This window comes from Oncorhynchus kisutch, linkage group LG15 (genome assembly GCF_002021735.2).
Source record: "Oncorhynchus kisutch isolate 150728-3 linkage group LG15, Okis_V2, whole genome shotgun sequence".
Taxonomy (NCBI): domain Eukaryota; kingdom Metazoa; phylum Chordata; class Actinopteri; order Salmoniformes; family Salmonidae; genus Oncorhynchus; species Oncorhynchus kisutch.
In genome coordinates, this window is record NC_034188.2 from 28,040,948 (window position 1) to 28,066,560 (window position 25,613).

The 25,613-nt window shown below is 42.5% G+C and overlaps 2 protein-coding genes across 7 annotated transcripts in view; both read right to left on the reverse strand.

Annotated features, from left to right (window-relative positions):
- Nucleotides 1-25,613, reverse strand: part of LOC109878377 (protocadherin alpha-C2-like) — a 203,640-nt gene that overhangs the window by 104,848 nt on the left and 73,179 nt on the right. For 3 of the 6 annotated variants that reach the window (XM_031790001.1, XM_031790003.1, XM_031790002.1), the window contains exon 2: nucleotides 24,475-24,552. The exons of 2 other annotated variants lie outside the window; for them this stretch is intronic. In XM_031790001.1, coding sequence (XP_031645861.1) covers nucleotides 24,475-24,552 — 78 coding nt within the window. Of the gene's footprint in view, nucleotides 1-453; nucleotides 2,998-24,474; nucleotides 24,553-25,613 lie in introns of those variants that run through there. One more of the 6 variants, XM_031789990.1, reaches the window with a different exon arrangement.
- LOC116353592 (protocadherin alpha-4-like) lies at nucleotides 7,036-10,250 on the reverse strand. Its single transcript, XM_031790005.1, has one exon. The coding sequence runs from the start codon at nucleotides 9,596-9,598 to the stop codon at nucleotides 7,133-7,135; it is 2,466 nt and encodes an 821-aa protein (XP_031645865.1). The 5' UTR covers nucleotides 9,599-10,250; the 3' UTR covers nucleotides 7,036-7,132.

Below are 25,613 nucleotides of genomic sequence, written 5' to 3' on the forward strand. Positions count from 1 at the left end.
GCCACGTGGGGAATGTACCAGCTTACAGCAACTCAGAAGATCCCAATACATTCCATGACATCCATCCAAACACAATAGAAGCATGACGACCATCACTTCTGAGCAGCATGTATGTGATGTTTCATATGAAATGCTACAAAACATAGTCAGGGCAAAAAAAGCGTATCCAGTGCATTACGTGAAACAACAGGCCAAAGCAGGTAGCTAAGACGGTGACAGATTTCAGAACCATGGGCAGCGCCTAAATGTTTATTTTGACAGCGAGCAAAAGTGTACGGCATTTTTCCAACTTGTACAGGCAGGAAGATGTCTATAATTTAATTGAACATGCAAATGAGATAGAGAAGAAAAGTTCAACTTCATCCAAAGAAAGACATTGAAAAAACAACAAAACAACAATAAAAGGCTGATTAAAGGATGGATTTCCGGGTTAAGTGAAACTATACTTCTTACCTTCTCATTGTTGGGTAATGTATGAGTCCTGTTAAACGTGTCATTTCCATTAATACTGATCAGTTCTGCATCTGCAGGTGGATAAGGAGCGGGGAAAACCACTACGTCACTCTTCAGTGTGTCTGAGCTGTAACACACGTCATACTGCTGAGTAGATTTAGAGTAAGACCAGCTTCCGTCAGGGTGTGTGGTGATCATTGGGGCGCTGTACCTTCTGAAACTGTCTTCTGTCCTGTGGCATTTTACAGCTATTAAACTGATGAGGCTCAGTAAAAATATCACTGACACCGAGGCAATGGCGATCAACAAATACAGGTTTAAATCAGAGAAGTTTTCCTCCTTTCTCGGCACATTTCTGAATTGAGTCTGGATTTCACCTGTACTTTCAACCACCACTACATCAATAGACACAGTCGCTGACAGTGAGGGTTCTCCGTTATCAGAAACCAACACGACCAACGGGTGAGTTTTCAGGTCATTGTCACTCATTCTCCTCTTAGTCCTTAGTTCCCCGGTGCTGGTTCCGATTCGGAAGAGGTTGGTTCCCTTGGGCTCAGAGATGTGATAAGAAAGCAGCGCATTGTAGCCAGAGTCGGCGTCTACAGCCCTGATCTTGGCCACAAAGTAGCCCGCTTCAGCAGAATAGGGAACGTTCTCAGTGTTAACGGAGCCGTGCTCAGAATAGGGCGCGAGAATACCAGGACTGTTGTCATTCTCATCCAGGATAAAAACGTTCACAGTCACGTTGCTGCTGAGTGGAGGAACACCAGAGTCTGTGGCCTGAACTTTGAACTGGAAAGTTTTGATCTCCTCATAGTTAAAAGACTGCAGACTTATTATATCTCCAGTATCTGAGTTTACATTAACCATTGTAGACAGAGGTGGTAATTTGCTGTTACTCTCTAATAATGAGTAGGTCACTTGGCCATTTTCATTGACGTCAGAATCAAGTGCAGACACGGTTTTAATGACATCTACTGGACCGTTCTCTTTAACATAAATATTAATCACGGGTTCTGAGAAGCGAGGAGCGTTGTCATTTACATCAGACACGTGTACAGTAATAACGCTGGTGCTGGAGAGACGCGGGGCCCCTTCATCCGTAGCTATGACGGTAACATTATACTGAGAAGCGCTTTCTCTGTCAAGAGGCCCATCAACCACTAACGAATAATAATTTTTGTAGTTTGTCTCTAATTTAAAAGGGACCTTATTCTTGACCTCACATTGAACCGCTCCATTTTTGCCACCATCTCTATCGAGGACGGACACGAGAGCAATAGCAGTACCCATCTTGGCGTTCTCCTTCTCTGTGTCTAAGAGTGACGTCACAGTGAGCTCAGGGGCATTGTCGTTGAGGTCCACCACCTCTACCAACACTTTACAGTGAGCTGCCATCGGGGGCTGGCCTCTGTCACTCGCCTGCGCATGAATCTCAAAAGCAGGACTTTCCTCAAAATCAACCGTGCCTTTAACTGTGATTGTTCCCGTTTTAGAATCGATATGAAATCTCTCTAATATATGATCTTGGCCTTTAGTTCTAAGAGAGTACACTATTTCACTGTTTGTGCCCTCATCGATATCATTTGCATTCACATTTATTACTGTTGTTCCTATGGGCACGTTCTCGAAAACACGAGTCTTATACAAAGAGCTACTGAATATAGGACGGTTATCATTATTATCTAAAACATTTATTTTTATTTCTGACGTGCCAGATTTCGGTGGATTTCCTCCATCAACAGCGGTCAGTGTGAGCTGAATAACGGGCTGTTTCTCTCGGTCTAAAGCTGTCTGCAGCACTAACTCAGCAGACACACTCTCTCCTCCTTTGTGAATATCAAGAGAGAAATATTCATTAGGACTAAGCTTGTATGTGCTAACAGTATTCTTTCCAACATCGCCATCAGAGGCTTCTAAAAGAGAGAATTTCGCTCCCGGTAATGTACTCTCAGCAATGTCCATACTTTGTGACTTTTCAGCAAAATACGGAGCATTATCATTAACATCTAAAATTGTGATTTCTAGACGGTAAAGCTTCAAAGGACTGTTTATAACGGCCTCTACACTGACTGTACATTTCTGAGCATTCACACAAAGCTCCTCTCTGTCTATTCTCTCATTTACATAGAGAACACCAGTCTTCAGATTTACCTCGAAATACTTTCTCTTGGACCCGGTGACAATCTGAAACATACGCGACTCCAAATCCTGGACATTGAGGTTTAGATCCTTAGCGATATTTCCCACAGAAGTCCCTGGGTTTACCTCCTCTGAGACGGAATAGGAGAGCTGCCCGCACACCGCTTCCCAGTAACACTCCAGCAACACAAGCAATACATACGTCACAATAGAGCTCCTTCTGTTCGGTAAAGACATACTTCCATCGAACGTTTGCCAAGTATTGATCTAAAAATAGAGATATCAGCAAAAAAATCTAAGCACAGAAAATATGTCTCAAATCCAGCTGAATTACAACATGGTAAATGTTTTGGCCTCCAACCACCGTCTCTCTCGTCTTGCTTCTTTTTGTAACAAAGCCCCGTGAAAGCTCCTCACCCTGTGAAACTGGGAGGGGACTCGAAACTCGAATGTAATATCTCAATGCCATGGTCAACAGTGACGCCACGTGGTAATATTGAAGCGTACACCATATTAGAAAACCACATTATTCAATGACATCCATACACATCTAAGCATTATGGGAACAATATAACCTAATTGTATGGCAGGATTTACTGAAAATACCGATACGAAACCAAGTTAAGAGGGGAATTTTACGAAGCAGGTTTGAGGAGTTGGCAAGGTAACTTTGGTCAACTGTGAGTTAAATTTGGGATATCCGGTCATCCGAATGTGGCTCACCTTTTAGCCAGGTACATTTATATGGCAACGAATTATTCAGAACTAACATGTTCCGGGGCAGGCTAACTCCACTTCCACTGAATGAAATGACTGAGCCGCAAGTCAAGGACCATTAAATCAGATTCCCTCGTTCCCTCGTTTTCCATCCAACCATTTCATTACATTACTCATTGTGACGGAGAAGTCCAGTAGCAACACGACTCAGGCTGGTTCGTAGAGTAGCCCTCTACAAGATCATAACTAAACTATTCATCAACCATCTCCCTGGCCACCTTCCCCTGATCAAGCCATGAACTGTCCCTCTCCATCTTTGGAGGATGCATGCACTCAAAGACTTGGCCTGTATTGGTTGACCTAGCCATGGCTCGGCTCCTCATGATGTTGAATTGCTTGATTGTTTTTTGCTTTTGAAGCGCTTTGAGATTCCTCAAATATATACAAAAAGTATTTCAGCAGATTTCGTGCGTTTTTGATCGTTTTTGTGTGGCTTAATTCGTGTGAAAAGACACACATTTTGTGAGACTTAATTCGTAGAACAATCCATTTTGGGGGGCAAACTTCAGTTCAATCTTTTGAATTTTTTTGTGCAATGCAATTTGGTCTACACTAAATCTGCTAAAATATTATTATAATTTTTTTAACATATTTAGAAGAATTTACTTTGAGATTGTCACCATGAGACATCAGGAAAATTGGTCTTCTCACAAAATTGTCTATAGTGTCCGAACGGTTTGGCCTAAAAAAATATTATGACCCATCTATGGAAAGATGAGACTCTCATGAACATGGTGCTCTATGTCCTCCACAAGTGTCAGGAGACTAGTCTGAGGTCGGTTACAGCCGATCTGCCAACCTCTGTCTGTAGCGTCTGAACGGTTTGGGCTACAAACTAACATACTCCTCTATGGAAAGATGAGACTCATGAACATGTACATGTCGGTTATTTTGCTCTAGGACAACCATAGGCCTCACAATACTTGTCTTAAGGTCCCTGGTAACAGTTGTAAAAAGTAATAGAAGTACAGTAGCAGCCAAAAGTATGGACACACCTACTCATTCAAGGATTTTTCTTTATTTTTACTATTATCTACATTGTAGAACAATAGTGAAGACATCAAAAATATGAAATAAAACATATGGAATCACAAAGTACCAAAAAAGTGTTAATCAACTCAAAATGTATTTTACATTTTTGTTTATTCAAAGTAGCCACACTTCACCTTGATGACAGCTTTCCACACTCTTGGCAATCTCTCAACCAGCTTCATGAGGAATGCTTTTCCAACAGTCCTGAAGGAGTTCCCACATATGCTGAGCACTTGTTGGCTGCTTTTTCTTCACTCTGCGGTCCAACTCATCCCAAACCATCTCAATTCAATTGAGTTTAGGTGATTGTGGAGACCAGGTCATCTGATACAGCACTCCATCACTCTCCTTGGTCAAATAGCTCTTACACAGCCTGGAGGTGGGTTTGGGGTCATTGTCCTGTTGAATAACAAATTATAGTCCCACTAAGCACAAACCAGATGGGACCAGCCATGCTGGTTAAGTGTGCCTTGAATTCTAAATAAATCACTGACAGTGTCACCAGCAAAGCTCACCCACACCATAACACCTCCTCCTTCGTGCTTCACGATGTGAACCACACATGCATAGATCATCCGTTCACCTACTCTGCGTCTCACAAAGACGCGGCGGTTGGAACCTAAAATCTCAAATTTAGACTCATCAGACCAAAGGACAGATTTCCACCTGTCTAATGTTCATTGCTCGTGTTTCTTGGCCTAATCAAGTCTTTTTCTTATTGGTGTCCTTTAGTAGTGGTTTCTTTGCAGCAATTCGACCACGAAGGCCTGATTCACTCAGTTGCCTCTGAACAGTCATGTTGAGATGTGTCTGGTACTTGAACTCTGTGAAGCATTTATTTGGGCTGCAATTACGGAGGTACAGTTAACTCTAATTAACTTATCCTCTGCAGCAGAGGTAACTATAAGACTTCCTTTCCTGTGGCGGTCCTCATGAGAGCCAGTTTCATCATAGCGCTTGATGGTTTTTATAACTGAACTTGCATAAACTTTAAAAGATTTTGAAATGTGGCCTCATGAGTGGCGCAGGCATCTAAGACACTGCATCACAGTGCTAGCTGTGCCACTAGAAATTCTGGGTTTGAGTCCAGGCTCTGTCGCAGCCGGCTGTGACCGGGAGACCCAGGGGCGGTGCACAATTGGCCCAGTGTCGTCGGGGTTAGGGGAGGGTTTGTACTATTATGCACTAGCGACTCCTATAGCGGGCTGACACGGTCGCCAGGTATACGGTGTTTCTTCCAACACATTGGTGTGGCTGACATCCAAGTTAAGTGGGCATTGTGTCAAGAAGCAGTGCGGCTTGGTTGGGTTGTGTATCGGAGGACGCACGACTCTCGACCTTTGCCTCTCCCGAGTATGTAAGGGAGTTGCTGCGATGAGAAAAGACTAGCTACCAATTGGATAACACGAAAATGGGGCAAATTTAAAAAAAAATATATATTTTTTCTTTATATTAAGCATTGATGTCTTAAAGTAATTGATGGACTGTCGTTTCTCTTTGCTTAGTTGAGCTGTTCTTGCCATAATATGGACTTGGTCTTTTACCAAATAGGGCTATCTTTTGTTGGCACAACACAACTGATTGCCTCAAACGCATTAAGAAGGAAAGAAAATCCACAAATGAACTTTAAACAAGGAACACCTGTTAATTGAAATGCATTCCAGGTGACTACCTCATGAAGCTGGTCGAGAGAATGCCAAGAGTGAGCAAAGTTGTCATCAAGGCAAAGTGTGGCAATTTTGAAGAATCCAAATTCAAAAAAGATTTTAATTTGTTTCACACTTTTTTGGTTACTACATAATTCCATATGTGTTATTACATTGTTTTGATGGCATCACTATTATTCTACAATGTAGAAAATAGTTTTACAAAAGTTTTTTTTTAAACCTTGAATGAGTAGGTGTGTCCAAACTATTGACTGGTTCTATATTTATAGCGACAGTTTAAGGACAAAAATAAGGGGATAACTAATCAAATAAAGACGGTACAGAAAACCTATTTCATAACACAGTCTGCTGAATTTGAAAGATAACTTTTCTTTCATTTTGATTTCTGCAAAAATGAAAACGTGTCTCTGTTTCGCCAATGGATTGAGGTTTCACCATTGTCTCAATAAAGAATTCTGCGTTCGACGAGCCTTGTGCGATATGCACACGCAGTTACAAGACTGCTACAATTAGCGGCAGGCGGCCCAGCAATATCCACCGTCCAAGTACGGATGAAGCCTGAGCTGGAATGTGAAGCCCACTGAATATGGTTAGCTTGAGAAAACCCTGAATACATCTAGCATACCCATCAGCTCTTATGCTAACTGATATTTCCGGAAAAAAACTGCAACAGAGGGTGAATCGTTTCCGCACCATGGACAGCGCGTCCAAGTTTCTCTTCAATGTGGGAAAATAGCAAGCAAGTTTAACATCTTAAATAGGCAGTGATATGTCTATAATTGCACTGTTCATTCAAATAAGATAACGAGGCAAGTAACAAAGATAACAAAAAATTTGAAAATCAAAACAAAGCGACAAAAGACATGTTTAGGAAAGGATAGAAGGAAAACGAATTTCTGTGTTAAAACTACAGTTCTTACCTTGTCTTTGTGGGGTAACACTGGATCTATTTACCTAGGAGGCCATACGGACAGTGCAAAATAAAGCCAATGTGACAACTCTCGAGGGGTGGGCTGATTTCCGGGAAAATAGGCATTTCAAAAACCATAATCTTGACTGCATCACGTTAAAATGAGCAATACAGTTTCAATGTAATAGAAAATAGGCTCGTTTATGTATATAGATCTTACCTTATCTTTATTAGGAAGCGTTTGTGTTCTGTTAAACGTGTCATTTCCATTAATACTGATCAGTTCTGCATCTGCAGGTGGATACGGAGCGGGGAAAACCACTACGTCACTCTTCAGTGTGTCTGAGCTGAAACACACGTCATACTGCTGAGTAGATTTAGAGTAAGACCAGCTTCCGTCAGGGTGTGTGGTGATCATTGGGGCGCTGTACCTTCTGAAACTGTCCTCTTTCCTGTGGCATTTTACAGCTATTAAACTGATGAGGCTCAGTAAAAATATCACTGACACCGAGGCAATGGCGATCAACAAATACAGGTTTAAATCAGAGAAGTTCTCCTCCTTTCTCGGCACATTTCTGAATTGAGTCTGGATTTCACCTGTACTTTCAACCACCACTACATCAATACACACAGTCGCTGACAGTGAGGGTTCTCCGTTATCAGAAACCAACACGACCAACGGGTGAGTTTTCAGGTCATTGTCACTCATTCTCCTCTTAGTCCTCAGTTCCCCGGTGCTGGTTCCGATTCGGAAGAGGTTGGTTCCCTTGGGCTCAGAGATGTGATAAGAAAGCAGCGCATTGTAGCCAGAGTCGGCGTCTACAGCCCTGATCTTGGCCACAAAGTAGCCCGCTTCAGCAGAATAGGGAACGTTCTCAGTGTTAACGGAACCGTGTTCAGAATAGGGCGCGAGAATCCCAGGACTGTTGTCATTCTCATCCAGGATAAAAACGTTCACAGTCACGTTGCTGCTGAGTGGAGGAACACCAGAGTCTGTGGCCTGAACTTTGAACTGGAAAGTTTTGATCTCCTCATAGTTAAAAGACTGCAGACTGATTATATCTCCAGTATCAGAGTTTATATTTACAGATGATGATATTGGAACACTTGTATTTAATAATGAATACGTCATCTTTGCATTTTCATCTGAATCTGGGTCAAAAGCAGACATCGTATAAATGACGTCTCCTACCGGACTGTTCTCTTTCACATAAACATTAATCACGGGTTCTGAGAATCGAGGAGCGTTGTCATTTACATCAGAAACGTGTACAGTAATAACGCTGGTGCTGGAGAGAGGCGGGGTCCCTTCATCCGTAGCTGTGATGGTGACATTATACTGAGAAGCGCTCTCTCTGTCCAGAGGCCCGTCGACCACTAACGAATAATAGTTTTTATAGTTTGTCTCCAGTTTAAATGGGACTTTATTCACAATATCACAATTCACTATTCCATTTTTGCCACCATCTCTATCGAGGACGGACACGAGAGCAATAGCAGTGCCCATCTTGGCGTTCTCCTTCACTGTGTCTAAGAGTGACGTCACAGTGATGTCAGGGGCATTATCGTTGAGGTCCGCCACCTCTACCAACACTTTACAGTGAGCTGCCATCGGGGGCTGGCCTCTGTCACTCACTTCTGCACGGATCTCAAAGGCAGGACTTTTTTCGAAATCTATATGCCCTTTAACTGTGATTGTTCCCGTTTTAGAATCGATTTGAAATCTATCTAATATATGATCTTGGCCTTTACTTCTTAGCGAATACACCATTTCACTGTTTATGCCTTCATCGACATCAGACGCATTCAGAGTGATTACTTGTGTCCCTATTGCCACGTTTTCGAAAAGTCGAGTCTTATATAACGAGATACTAAAAACCGGAGCGTTATCATTGATGTCCAAAACATTAACTACAATCTCTGATGTGGCCGACCTCGGTGGGTTGCCACCATCAATGGCCGTCAGTGTGAGCTTTATAACAGACTGTTTCTCTCGGTCTAACGTTTTCTGCAGCACTAAGTCAGCAGACACACTTTCTCCTCCTTTGTGTATATCAAGAGCGAAGTATTCATTAGGGCTAAGCATGTATGTACTAACAGAATTCTTACCCACATCCGCATCATTTGCCTCTGCTATGGCGAATCTCAAGCCTGGTAATGTACTCTCTGCTATATTGATACTTTGTGATTTTTCAATAAACGACGGAGCATTATCGTTAACATCTAAAATAGTAATTTCTAGACGGTAAAGCTTCAACGGACTGTTTATAACGGCCTCTACACTGATTGTACATTTCAGAGCCTTCAAACAGAGCTCCTCCCTGTCTATTCTCTCATTCACATAGAGAACACCAGTCTTAAGATTTACCTCGAAATACTTTCTCTTGGACCCGGTGACAATCTGAAACATACGCGACTCCAAATCCTGGACATTGAGGTTTAGATCCTTAGCGATATTTCCCACAGAAGCCCCTGGGTTTACCTCCTCTGAGACGGAATAGGAGAGCTGCCCGCACACCGCTTCCCAGTAACACTCCAGCAACACAAGCAATACATACGTCACAATAGAGCTGCTTCTGTTCGGTAAAGACATCATTCCATCGAACATGAGCCACATATAGATCCGAAGAGATGAAATTACATTTAAAACAATCAAGATTTTGAAGAAGTTATTTGTCAAATTCGGATGCAATTGTAGAAGGTAGAAACAGACTGATCTTGATGCCGACTATTCGCTCTCTCGTCCTGCGTCTCTTTGTAACAATGCAGCAAGACATGTTCTCACCCTGTGAATGCGGGATGGGCCTCTTAACGCCCGTCAATTTCTACCCATTTCTCACACTAACGGTCAACAGTGACGCCAAGTGGTGAAAAATGTGACATACTCCAATCATGAAGCGTAGAAATGCAATTGTCTGCAAAACCAGCAGATACGGTGTATTATGCATGTTCCCACCAGAGAGCACGAATCCAATTATCAAATCGAAACACTTAACAACACTGAACATGAATTTCTTAAAATGGGGTGTATCTTGTAGGCAAAATGTAGTTCTAGCTTTCAGCACCACGGACAGCACTAACAGCCTATGCAGATAAAAACTCAGTCAGGTTGCTGGGAAAAACGTGTGTGTGTGTGTTCGCATAATCGGCAATAATAGTCATTCAGAGTTACTGTATGTAGGCCATGATAATGAGTAATACACTCCAACCAACAGCAGGCATTAAACCCTTATGGATGACTTAAGTATATTTATATCTCTCTATCTCTTTCCCCTCTTCTATCCCCCTCTCAGGAGCGTCTAGATCTATCTATCTATCTATCTATCTATCTATCTATCTATCTATCTATCTATCTATCTATCTATCTATCTATCTATCTATCTATCTATCTATCTATCTATCTATCTATCTATCTATCTATCTATCTATCTATCTATCTATCTATCTATCTATCTATCTATCTATCTATCTATCTATCTATCTATCTATCTATCTATCTATCTATCTATCTATCTATCTATCTATCTATCTATCTATCTATCTATCTATCTATCTATCTATCTATCTATCTATCTATCTATCTATCTATCTATCTATCTATCTATCTATCTATCTATCTATCTATCTATCTATCTATCTATCTATCTATCTATCTATCTATCTATCTATCTATCTATCTATCTATCTACATTCCCAGTGACAACTATTCAATTTCTACCCAATATAGCCAGTAAGGCACCTTGGCTTGCTAGTCCTAGTTCTAGTCCTAGTCCTATTTCTACTTCTATAACTTTTTCAACAGGACAATGACACAACACACTTCCTGGCTGTGTAAGGGCTATTTGACCAAGAAGGAGAGTGATGGAATGCTGCATCACATGACCTGGCCTCCACAATAACCTGTCCTCAACCCAATTGAGATGGTTTGCGATGAGTTGGACTGCAGAGTGAAGGAAAAGTAGCCAACAAGTGCTCAACATATGTGGGAACTCCTTCAAGACTGTTGGAAAAGCATTCCAGGTGAAGCTGGTTGAGAGAATGCCAAGAGTGTGCAAAGCAGTCATCATGGCAAGGGGTACTTACTTTAAATCATCTCAAATATAAAATATATTTAGATTTGTTAAACACTTTTTGGGTTACTACATGATTCCATTTGTTTTATTTCATAGTTTGGTATCTTCACTATTATTCTACAATGTAGAAAATAGTAAAAATAAAGAAAAACCCTTTGAATGAGTAGGTGTGTCCTAACCTTTGACTGGTACTGTATGTCAGTATACCAGGGAGGAACATTCGATAAATAGACAACAACCTCCCACCTCTCTTTACCCCTCTTGCACCCCCTCTCCTCACTCTATCGCTATCTCTCTCTATATATATCACACACACACACACACACACAGACACAGACACAAGCTGATGGGCATAATTGTTTTCCTGCTCATTGATGCAGGACCGGTTGTGGTCTGCTCTATCAACAGATTTCTGGGTATTTTGGTGTATTTTTTTGTATGTTACCCTGTATCTCCACAGAGACAGTGGTTAGGAGTTTACGGACGTTTGGTTATGTATAATCCAAGGATTAGGCCCTGGGTGCAGAGGCTCTTGTCCCATTTCCATTCAGTTGGAAACATGAAAGATGATTTGAAATATTAATCATCATCATATTCCGAAGTCATAATCTTCTTCTCCCTATGCCCAATAGAAATAATAACTAGGCAGGTCTGACCCCATCAGAGGATTTCTAGGTCACAATAGGAGAGACCAGAGCAGACACATAACAGTATGGGCCTACATGCACAAGAATTAGTCATTCTTGCACGTACGTACTGCTCTCTCTGTTACACACACACACACACACACACACACACACACACACACACACACACACACACACACACACACACACACACACACACACACACACACACACACACACACACACACACACACACACACACACACACACATACACACATATACACACACACACACACACACACACACACACACACACACACACACACACACACACACACACACACACACACACACACACACACACACACGGGCTACACGATATGGGCCATTTAAAAAATATATATATATTGCAACTAAGATTTGCCTTGCAATGTGGATCAAAACATTTTAGTGAACTATTGGAATCCTAGGACTAGGACTAGGACTAGAACTAGAACTAGGACTAGGACTAGAACTAGGACTAGGACTAGGACTAGGACTAGGACTAGGACTAGGACTAGAAGTAGGACTAGGACTAGGACTAGGACTAGGACTAGAACTAGGAGGATGGATATGGATATTGCACATGTCAACATGTGATTTCTGTGTGAATTTGATTAGTTATGCAGCCCTAACACACACACACACACACACTCAACATGATCTCCTACACAGTGCAGAATCATCTGATTTGGGGTTACGGCTCACAGTCTACTGAACAGCCTGTTGAACCCCGACCCTGGCTGAGCCAAAATCACTACTTTTACAAACTACTCTAACAAACTCACAGCTAAAATGAACTACGAACACACAGCTAAACTGAACTACACTACATTTTCAAAAGTATGTGGACACCTGCTCGTCAAACATCTCATTCCAACATCATGGGCATTAATATGGAGTTGGTCCCCCTTTGCTGCTATAACAGCCTCCACTCATCTGAGAAGGCTTTCCACTAGATGTTGGAACATTGCTGCAGGGACTTGTTTCCATTCAGCTACAAGAGCATTAGTGAGGTCGGGCGCTGATGTTGGGCGATTAGGCCTGGCTCGCAGTCGGCGTTCCAATTCATTGCGAAGGTGTTCAATGGGGTTGAGGTCAGAGCTCTGTGCAGGCCAGTCAAGTTCTACCACACTGATCGACAAATCATTTCTGTAAAGACCGCGCTTTGTGCACAGGGGCATTGTCATGCTGAAACAGGAAAGGGCCTTCCCCAAACTGTTGCCACAAAGTTGGAAGCACATAATCATCTAGAATGCCATTGTATGCTGTAGTGTTAAGATTTCCCTTCAGTGTAACTAAGGGGCATAGCCTGAATCACGAAAAACAGCCCCAGACCATTATTCCTCCTCCACCAAACTTTACAGTTGGCACTATGCATTGGGGCAGGTAGCGTTCTCCTGGTATCTGTCAAACTCAAATTTGTCCGTCGGACTGCCAGATGGTGAAGTGTTATTGATCGCTTCAGAACACGTTTCCACTGCTCGAGTCCAATGGCTATGGAAACCCATTTCATGAAGCTCCCGACGAACAGTTCTTGTGCTGACATTGCTTCCAGAGGCAGTTTGGAACTCGGTAGTGAGTGTTGCAACCGAGAGCATATGATTTGTATGTGTTACACGCTTCAGCACTCGGCAGTCTCATTTTGTGAGCTTGTGTGGCCTACCACTTACCGGCTGAGCCATTGTTGTTCCTAAACATTTCCACTTCACAATAACAGCATTTGACCGGGGCAGCTCTGGCAGGGCAGAAATTTGCTATGATAGTGTCACTTTGAAAGTCACTGAGCACTTCAGTAAGGCTATTCTACTGCCAATGTTTGTCTATGGAGATTGCATGGGTGCTCAATTTTATTCACCTGTCAGCAATGGGTGTAGCTGAAATAGCCAAATCCACTCATTTGAAGAGGTGTCCACATACTTTTGTATATACAGTGGCAAGAAAAAGTATGTGAACCCTTTGGAATTACCTGCACTTCTGCATAATTGGTCATAACATTTTATCTGATCTTCATCTAGGTCACAACAAAAGACAAACACAGTCTTCTTAAACTAATAACACACAAACAATAATATATTTTCATGTCTTTATTGAACACACCGTGTAAACATTCACAGTGCAGGGTGGGAAAAGTTTTTGAACCCTTGGATTTAATAACTGGTTGACCCTCCTTTGGCAGCAATAACCTCAAACAAACGTTTTCTGTAGTTGCGGATCAAACTTGCACAACAGTCAGGAAGAATTTTGGACCATTCCTCTTTACAAAATTGTTTCAGTTCAGCAATATTCTTGTCTGGTGTGAACTGCTCTCTTGAGGTCATGCCACAGCATCTCAATCGGGTTGAGGTCAGGACTGCCACTCCAGAAGGCGCATTTTCTTCTGTTGAAGCCATTATGTTATTGATTTACTTCTGTGTTTTGGGTCGTTTTCCTGTTGCATCACCCAACTTCTGTTGAGCTTCAATTGGCGGACAGATAACCTAACATTCTCTTGCAAAATGTCTTGATAAACTTGGGAATTCATTTTTCAGACGATGATAGCAAGCTGTCCAGGCCCTGAGGCAGCCCCAAACCATGATGCTCCCTCCACCATACTTTAAAGTTGGGATGAGGTTTTGATGTTGGTGTGTTGTGCCTTTTTTTCTCCACACAGTGTAGTGTGTTCCTTCCAAACACCACAACCTTAGTTACATCTGTCCACAGAATATTTTGCCAGTAGCACTGTGGAACATCCAGGTGCACTTTTGCAAACTTCAGACGTGCAGCAATGTTTTTTTTGGACAACAGTGACTTCTTCCGTGGTGTCCTTCCATGAACACCATTCTTGTTTAGTGTTTAATGTATCGTAGACTCGTCAGAGATGTTAGCATGTTCCAGAGATTTCTGTAAGTCTTTAGCTGACACTCTAGGATTCTTCTTAACCTCATTGAGCATTCTGTACTGTGCTGTTGCAGTTATCTTTGCAGGACGGCCACTCCCAGGGAGAGTAGCAACAGTGCTGAATTTTCTCCATTTATAGACAATTTGTCTTACCGTGGACTGATGAACATCAAGGCCTTTGGAGATACTTTTGTAAACCTTTCCAGCTTTATGCAAGTCAACAATTCTTAATCTTAGGTCTTCTGAGATCTCTTTTGTTTGAGGCATGGTTCACATCAGGCAATGCTTCTTGTGAATAGCAAAATCTAATTTTGTGAGTGTTTTTTATAGTGCAAGGCAACTTTGACCAACATCTCCAATCTCGTCTCATTGATTGGACTCCAGGTTAAGTGTCGCCTGACTCCAATTAGCTTTTGGAGAAGTCATTAGCCAAGGGGTTCAAATACTCCTTCAAATACTTTTTCCAACCTACACTATGAATGTTTAAATAATGTATTCAATATAGACAAGAAAAATACAATAGTTTGTGTGGTATTAGTTTAACCGCAGCATGTTTGTCTATTGTCTATTGTTGTGACTTAGAAGATCAGATCACATTTCATGAACAATTCATGCAGAAATCCAGATAATTCCAAAGGGTTTACATACTTTTTCTTGCCACTGTAAAGTGTACGAAGACACAGCTGAACTACACTCCCTTAACCAAGGAATCTCAAGCAGAAGAGATGCTTTCATATCCCACACTTTCAGATGCACAAGTCCTAAAAGACAATAATGAGTACGTGTTGTGGCGTTGTAGTCGTTCACCAGGGGAAAGGGATTTCATATCTACTCAGCACTTAGTGACCTATCAACATTCCAATATAGCCCTGCCTCGTGGTTATTTAATTGTGTCAGGAGGGTAAGTGCCTTCATATAATGTCATCAACTTATATAACACTTTCAAAAAACCTCAAAGTGCTTTAAAGCACAAAAAAGAAAAGTGATTTAGAAAAACAACATCCTAACAACATCACATCATGACATCATAACATCATAACATCATCACATCATGACATCATAACATCCTAACAACATCACATCATAACATCATAACATCATGACATCATAACTTCATGACACCAAGACATCATAACATCATGACATCATAACATCCTAACAACATCACATCATAACATCATAACATCATAACATCATGACATCATAACATCCTAACAACATCACATCATAACATCATAACATCATGACATCATAACTTCATGACATCAAGACATCATAACATCATGACATCATAACATCCTAACAACATCACATCATGACATCATAACATCATGACATCAAGACATCATAACATCATGACATCATAACATCCTAACAACATCACATCATGACATCATGACATCATAACATCATAACATCATGACATCAAGACATCATAACATCATGACATCATAACATCATAAAATCATGACATCATAACATCATGACATCCAGACATCATAACATCATGACATCATAACATTGTGACATCATAACATCATTGTCACGTTCTGACCATAGTTCTTTTGTGTTTTCCTTGTTTTAGTGTTGGTCAGGACGTGAGCTGGGTGGACATTCTATGTTGTGTGTTTAGTTTGTCCGTTTCTATGTATGGCCTGATATGGTTCTCAATCAGAGGCAGGTGTTAGTCATTGTCTCTGATTGGGAACCATATTTAGGTAGCTTGTTTTGTGTTGGGGTTTGTGGGTGGTTGTTTCCTGTCTTTGTGTTCTCTGCACCAGATAGGACTGTTTCGGGTTTTGCCACGTTTGTTATTTTGTATTTGTGTAGTGTTCACGTTATCGTCTTTTGTTAAACATGTTGAACACGAACTACGCTGCGTCTTGGTCCTCCGATCCTTCTCGCTTCTCCTCCTCAGACAAAGAGGAGGAGGAAAACCATTACAATCATGACATCCAGACATCATAACATCAACACATCATAACATCCTAAAATCATGACATCATAACATAATGACATAACATCATGACATCCAGACATCATGACATCATGACATCATGAGATGGACAGTCATTAGAAAGTTCATGGTTTGAGTGGTCATCTGAGGGAAAGGCAGGCAGCGTGGTCTCATCAAGGTGCCTCGCTGTCTCTGTCTTTTCCGTAACGTTAGCTATATACTATCATTGCTCTTGAAGTAAATGTTAGCTGACCCATATATGGCCATATCCATCTCTCCCACTGACCCACTCTCAGTGGAGTCCGACCTCAAATAGAGCATGCTCAGGAGGGACATGCGGTGTGAAATGGATCATTCCTGAGGTGTGAAATATGCGGATGTCATAGACCAACGGCATAATTTCCTCCTCTCTTTGCTCACTATACTGCTGGGATGGGAGGATCGGCAGAGGGGGCAATGAAACAATTAGATAGGAAGACAGGAGGCTTGCACACGAGCAAAAACACAAACACCCCTGCATAAATACACACATACATGAATATTCAGTCTCCTCAATTCCACTGGAATTCTGCTGCATGGAATCACCCTGACTATTCCTCATTATGCAACATGTCCAGAGGGTATGATAACCGAATGCTCTACATTATTAATAACTAGTAAACGGTTGGTAAATAAAGAGACCGAACGTTCGCTTCCTGATTGTAGATAAATGGGGTATGGTCTGTCTGTCTGTCTGTCTGTCTGTCTGTCTGTCTGTCTGTCTGTCTGTCTGTCTGTCTGTCTGTCTGTCTGTCTGTCTGTCTGTCTGTCTGTCTGTCTGTCTGTCTGTCTGTCTGTCTGTCTGTCTGTCTGTCTGTCTGTCTGTCTGTCTGTCTGTCTGTCTGTCTGTCTGTCTGTCTGTCTGTCTGTCTGTCTGTCTAGGGAGGGAGAGAGAGGGAGCAAGAAGGTGGGTACCAAGGGAGATTTTTTTCCGAGAGGGTTGATGTGTGTAGCCTATGTGTGTGTGTGTGCTTGTGTGTGTGTGCACCTGTGCGTCTTGAAATTAGAGCGTGTCTGGAAGGAGAAGGGGGATGAGTAGCCTACTCATGTTTTTTTTTTTAACAAAAACCCATTGTTTCATACTGTTGAGTGAATGGGCATTTACTCTCTCTCTGTGTGTGTTAGTGTGTATGTTTCTGCTTGAGTGTGTATGTTAGTGTGTGTTTTAGTGTGTGTGTTAGTGGGTGTGTTAGTGTGTATGTTTCTGCTTGAGTGTGTATGTTAGTGTGTGTGTTAGTGGGTGTGTCAGTGGGTGTGTTAGTGGGTGTGTTAGTTGGTCTGTGTTAGCACATGAAGGAGGGGTGGGGAGCTCTGTTAGCAGAACAAGCAAGTTCCTCCTCCTCCTCTCCTCCTTCTGCACAGCTCTCTGGTCTCCGTGGTAACCACACCTCACCATGAGGGAGCGGGGGCTGAGGACATGCGCACACACACTCAAACACATACTCAAACACACACTCAAACACACACTCAAACACACACTCAAACACACACTCAAACACACAATCAAATGCACACACATACAAACACACACTCAAACACACACTCAAACACACAATCAAATGCACACACATACAAACACACACTCAAACACACACTCAAACACACAATCAAATGCACACTCATACAAACACACACTCAAACACACACTCAAACACACAATCAAATGCACACTCATACAAACACACACTCAAACACACAATCAAATGCACACTCATACAAACACACACTCAAACACACACTCAAACACACACTCAAACACACACTCAAACACACACTCAAACACACAATCAAATGCACACACATACAAACACACACTCAAACACACACTCAAACACACAATCAAATGCACACACATACAAACACACACTCAAACACATACTCAAACACACAATCAAACACACACTCAAACACACACTCAAACACACACTCAAACACACACTCAAACACACACTCAAACACACACTCAAACACACAATCAAATGCACACACATACAAACACACAGTAACACACACACATGGCTGAAGGCTTATTATTCAAAGGCTGCTGAGAGCATGAATGATAACACAAGTCCTTCTGGATCTCCTCCTGCTTTCTGCACAGCTCTCGTATTCAGAGATTCCTATCTGCTTCTGTTCATATTCACACTGCCCTGTCATCTCTGAGCAGTGAGTACAAAGCATACTCTCCACGATGTGACACCCAAAGAAACACACACACACCACACACACACACACACACACACACACACACACACACACACACACACACACACACACACACACACACACACACACACACACACACACACACACACACACACACACACACACACACACACACACACTGGGTTGCTGCTGGCTTGCTCATGCATTGATAGTGTAGCGCAGCAGCATATTCACTGTGAGAGCTAGCAGCTCCCATCTCCGTCACCACACCCCCACAGAGAGTCTGACCTTCTCACTCGGCCTGCCCAGCTCCCTGCACCCTCACTGGGCCAAGGCTCCAGAGACCTCCCCCTATCTGTGGTAACACAGACCATACAGTGACCATATCCCTTTATGAGGACAGATACTGATACAGACACACACCACGTTGTCTATGTATTGCTATGGTAAGCACAGTATAGGGAGCAGCATCTATGCCATACACCTATGTGATGCATCTCTTTAGTACCATGCCTCCCTTATGGACAAGACCAGACAAAGAAAAACCCTTTCTGTAGCACATAGTGACCTGTCTTCCACAGCTGTATGCCTCCTCTGTGTGTGCTTCCTGCTGTAAGATCAGTGCAGCAGAGATACAGCCTCCTGTAGGCTTGTGTAACAGACAGACTATTACAGTCCTCTGTAGGCTTGTGTAACAGACAGACTATTACAGTCCTCTGTAGGCTTGTGTAACAGACAGACTATTACAGTCCTCTGTAGGCTTGTGTAACAGACAGACTATTACAGTCCTCTGTAGGCTTGTGTAACAGACAGACTATTACAGTCCTCTGTAGGCTTGTGTAACAGACAGACTATTACAGTCCTCTGTAGGCTTGTGTAACAGACAGACTATTTGTAACGGCGTTCTTCATTTGTTGAAAGAGAGGACCGAAATGCAGCGTGGTGGTTACTCATGATCTTTAATGAAAATAAAGTGACGATACATGAAATAACTAATAAATACAAAAACAACAAACGGAACGTGAAACCTAATTACAGCCTGTCTGGTGAAACTACACAGAGACAGGAACAATCACCCACGAAAGACAAAGCGAAACTCAGGCTACCTAAATACGGTTCCCAATCAGAGGCAACGAGAATCACCTGACTGCTGATTGAGAACCGCCTCAGGCAGCCAAGCCTATACAACACCCCTAATCAGCCGCGATCCCAAATACTACAAACCCCAATACGAAATACAATAACATAAACCCCTGTCACACCCTGGCCTGACCAAATATATAATGAAAACACAAAACACAATGACCAAGGCGTGACACTATTACAGTCCTCTGTAGGCTTGTGTAACAGACATACTATTACAATCCTCTGTAGGCTTGTGTAACAGACAGACTATTACAGTCCTCTGTAGGCTTGTGTAACAGACAGACTATTACAGTCCTCTGTAGGCTTGTGTAACAGACAGACTATTACAGTCCTCTGTAGGCTTGTGTAACAGACAGACTATTACAGTCCTCTGTAGGCTTGTGTAACAGACAGACTATTACAGTCCTCTGTAGGCTTGTGTAACAGACAGACTATTACAGTCCTCTGTAGGCTTGTGTAACAGACAGACTAGTACAGTCCTCTGTAGGCTTGTGTAACAGACAGACTATTACAGTCCTCTGTAGGCTTGTGTAACAGACAGACTATTACAGTCCTCTGTAGGCTTGTGTAACAGACAGACTAGTACAGTCCTCTGTAGGCTTGTGTAACAGACAGACTATTACAGTCCTCTGTAGGCTTGTGTAACAGACAGACTAGTACAGTCCTCTGTAGGCTTGTGTAACAGACAGACTAGTACAGTCCTCTGTAGGCTTGTGTAACAGACAGACTAGTACAGTCCTCTGTAGGCTTGTGTAACAGACAGACTAGTACAGTCCTCTGTAGGCTTGTGTAACAGACAGACTATTACAGTCCTCTGTAGGCTTGTGTAACAGACAGACTAGTACAGTCCTCTGTAGGCTTGTGTAACAGACAGACTAGTACAGTCCTCTGTAGGCTTGTGTAACAGACAGACTATTACAGTCCTCTGTAGGCTTGTGTAACAGACAGACTATTACAGTCCTCTGTAGGCTTGTGTAACAGACAGACTAGTACAGTCCTCTGTAGGCTTGTGTAACAGACAGACTATTACAGTCCTCTGTAGGCTTGTGTAACAGACAGACTAGTACAGTCCTCTGTAGGCTTGTGTAACAGACAGACTATTACAGTCCTCTGTAGGCTTGTGTAACAGACAGACTAGTACAGTCCTCTGTAGGCTTGTGTAACAGACAGACTAGTACAGTCCTCTGTAGGCTTGTGTAACAGACAGACTATTACAGTCCTCTGTAGGCTTGTGTAACAGACAGACTAGTACAGTCCTCTGTAGGCTTGTGTAACAGACAGACTAGTACAGTCCTCTGTAGGCTTGTGTAACAGACAGACTATGCAGGAGTATGTTATAATAATGCTATCAATAAAACCCCACCCTACTGCAGCATGACGCTAATGACAAAGCTACTGTGGTACAGTGGGAAGGGAGAGGGAGGAGAAAAGGAGGGAGAGAGAGAGGAGGAAAGGAGGGAGAGAGAGAGGAGGAAGGGAGGGAGAGAGCGAGGAGGAAAGCAGGGAGAGAGAGATGAGGAAAGGGGGGAGAGAGAGAGAGGAGTAAATGAGGGAGAGAGAGCGAGGAGGAAGGAAGGGAGAGAGAGAGAGAGGGGAGGAAGGGGGGATGGAGATAGGAGGAAGGGAGAGAGTGGGAGGCAAGTGAGAGAACGAGAGAGAGAAAGGGGGGGGAGAAATACAGTAAAATGGGAGAGAATGAGAGAGGTGGAGAGAAAACGAGGGAGAGACGGGGAGTGAGGGAAAGAGAGAAAGTGGAAGAGAGCTGAAAGGGAAAGAAAGAAGGAAGAGAGGGATGGAGAAATGAGAGCAGAGAGAAATGTGTAAAGATGGGAAGTCATGCAGAAGAAAGCCATAACTTGTGTAACATCACATGACCAATTGCCTATTCCTTAAATATATTTTTCATAACCTCAAATTATTCAGAGATAGATTTGAGGAGTTTTTAAACATATATGCACACACATACGCACACACACACACACACACACACACACACACACACACACACACACACACACACACACACACACACACACACACACACACACACACACACACACACACACACACACACACACACACACACACACACACACACACACACACACACACATCGCTCCCAGTATTTAATCCAACTAGTACTTAATCATTTGTTTCCAAATCTGTGTTCCCCTCGTTCCTGGATAAGTAGGACAGGGGCGGGACCAGAGTCACAGGAAGGAACTAGATGAAAACCAGGACACAGAAATATGCAGCGTGCACACACACACACACACACACACACACACACACACACGCACCCGGCAGATATAGATACAGACCGAGTAACCAAACACAACACTCACATGGAAAACAATGGCACAATGCCCACAATGCTTTGGACTCACATAATTAGCTAATGCACTGTGACAGCAAAATAACTGGATGAAAACTAGCATCTTACCATGGCTGAAATCACACTGTTGTCTACCTTCGTGCCTTCGTGGCTTATGTCAAATTGATAGAAAGACATGAACATAATGCTACAGCGATCATCTTTCATATCAGAATAACTGTGCATAAGGAAATATGACCTCTCGGAAAAGACCAAGCAAACTATAATTTCTGAAGTCAACAGACGACACTGTGTTATTGAAGTTGCAGAGCTGAAACTAATTGGAAGTCAGCATGCATGTGAGTGTCTGGGTTACTAGTTTAGTAGTGGCTGGGTTAGTAGTTTATTAGTGTCTGGGTTAGTAGCTTAGTAGTGGCTGGGTTACTTACTAGTTTAGTAGTGTCTGGGTTAGTAGTTTAGTAGTGGCTGGGTTAGTAGTTTAGTAGTGGCTGGGTTAGTAGCTTAGTAGTGTCTGGGTTACTAGTTTAGTAGTGTCTGGGTTAGTAGTTTAGTAGTGTCTGGGTTAATAGTTTAGTAGTGTCTGGGTTACTAGTTTAGTAGTGTCTGGGTTAGTAGTTTAGTAGTGTCTGGGTTAGTAGTTTAGTAGTGGCTGGGTTAGTAGTTTAGTAGTGTCTGGGTTAATAGTTTAGTAGTGGCTGGGTTAATAGTTTAGTAGTGTCTGGGTTACTAGTTTAGTAGTGTCTGGGTTAGTAGTTTAGTAGTGTCTGGGTTAGTAGTTTAGTAGTGTCTGGGTTAGTAGTTTAGTAGTGTCTGGGTTAGTAGTTTAGTAGTGTCTGGGTTAGTAGTTTAGTAGTGTCTGGGTTAATAGTTTAGTAGTGGCTGGGTTAATAGTTTAGTAGTGTCTGGGTTATTAGTTTAGTAGTGTCTGGGTTAGTAATTTAGTAGTGTCTGGGTTAGTAGTTTAGTAGTGGCTGGGTTAGTAGTTTAGTAGTGTCTGGGTTAATAGTTTAGTAGTGGCTGGGTTACTAGTTTAGTAGTGTCTGGGTTAGTAGTTTAGTAGTGTCTGGGTTAGTAGCTTAGTAGTGTCGGGGTTACTAGTTTAGTAGTGTCTGGGTTAGTAGTTTAGTAGTGGCTGGGTTAGTAGCTTAGTAGTGTCTGGGTTACTAGTTTAGTAGTGTCTGGGTTAGTAGTTTAGTAGTGTCTGGGTTAATAGTTTAGTAGTGTCTGGGTTAGTAGTTTAGTAGTGTCTGGGTTAGTAGTTTAGTAGTGTCTGGGTTAGTAGTTTAGTAGTGGCTGGGTTAGTAGTTTAGTAGTGTCTGGGTTAATAGTTTAGTAGTGGCTGGGTTAATAGTTTAGTAGTGTCTGGGTTAGTAGTTTAGTAGTGTCTGGGTTAGTAGTTTAGTAGTGTCTGGGTTAGTAGTTTAGTAGTGTCTGGGTTAGTAGTTTAGTAGTGTCTGGGTTAGTAGTTTAGTAGTGTCTGGGTTAGTAGTTCAGTAGTGTCTGGGTTAGTAGTTTAGTAGTGTCTGGGTTAATAGTTTAGTAGTGGCTGGGTTAATAGTTTAGTAGTGTCTGGGTTATTAGTTTAGTAGTGTCTGGGTTAGTAGTTTAGTAGTGTCTGGGTTAGTAGTTTAGTAGTGGCTGGGTTAGTAGTTTAGTAGTGTCTGGGTTAATAGTTTAGTAGTGGCTGGGTTAATAGTTTAGTAGTGTCTGGGTTAGTCGTGTACGAGACAGAGGAATGACCTGTGTTAGAGGAAAACAACCATGCTATCAAAAGCAAGGCCATGGTTGGCTGTTGATTGGGTATCCACACAATAAGCATCAGCAATAATAACTCTGATAGGCTGTCCAGACCTCACACGCCTATAAAAAGCTCTTTCATTTGCTCTTAAAGAGTGTCTGGGACACAGGCGGTGTCCGGTAGAATCACAGTCCCCTTGGGGCCACCTTCGGAGGGGTAAGAGCCCCACAGCATAACTGCTTCGCTACCTCCCCCCTTTCACCCACCGTGACACACATGCTCCCCCCCCCCCCCCCCCCCCCCAGTTCCCCTACCTCTCCCTCATCTCCCCATTCTAAAGAGCACTACCATGAATCGAGGACAGGGAGCCCACGAGGACAGAATGAATAGGCATCTATTATATACAAACACTGTCAGTGACACACTATTACACACGTATAGAGAGAGACTAAGACGACATTGAAACACGTATAATCAGGGATTTTACTATACCGTTAGTTTTCTGGGTTGTGTGTGTGAGAGAGACTGGGGGCGACTTCGGGGATCCTGCCTTAACGTTTCACTTCTCATCTGTATCCAAAACAGAAACACAACAAACATTTGTAGCGCACAAACAATATGATCTGCCACCCCACGTCTGTTAGGCTTGCAGGGAAAAACAGAGAAATGTGTCCGGAATTGCCAAGAATGCAGCCATGCTGCATTCAACTGTACATACTGTATATAAACTGGGTGATATTCACAACGCATTTAATCACTGTTACACATGCACATATATGGGTAAAGAGCACACGCACATGTTTGTGTGTGAGTGAACAGGATATGGGCCAGAACCCACTACCCCCAGCTAAACAATACAGACGAGAAACACATTAGCAATAGCCATCAATACCTCTCTGAACACGCACTCAGCGTCAGCATAGTACATCACTGAACATTGACACACACACACACACACACACACACACACACACACACACACACACACACACACACACACACACACACACACACACACACACACACACACACACACACACACACACACACACACACACACACACTGATTGAGTTAGTTCAGTCTTTGACCAGGAGAGGGGGATTTTTCCTTTAGTTCCTTTCTAAACCCTGGCTCTCGACTAGAGATGAGATGATTAGATTCTCCTCACAATACACCCACCTCCACAAAACCACATATCGCTTGATAAATACACCCAGTCTCACCCACCCACAAAACCACACATCGCTTGATAAATACACACACTCTCCCACCCACAAAACCACATATCAATTGATAAATACACACACTCTCAACCACCTCCACAAAACCACATATCGCTTGATAAATACACACACTCTCACCCACCTCCACAAACCACATATCAATTGATAAATACACACTCTCTCAAACACCCACAAAACCACATATTGCTTGATAAATACACACTCTCTCAACCACCCACAAAACCACATATCATTTGATAAATACACACACTCTCAACCACCTCCACAAAACCACATATTGCTTGATAAATACACACTCTCAACCACCCACAAAACCACATATCAATTGATAAATACACACACTCTCAACCACCTCCACAAAACCACATATTGCTTGATAAATACAC

Bases quoted from the DNA above. Each gene is read 5' to 3' on its own strand.
- LOC116353592 (XM_031790005.1), bottom strand. From the start codon at position 9,598: ATGTGGCTCATGTTCGATGGAATGATGTCTTTACCGAACAGAAGCAGC.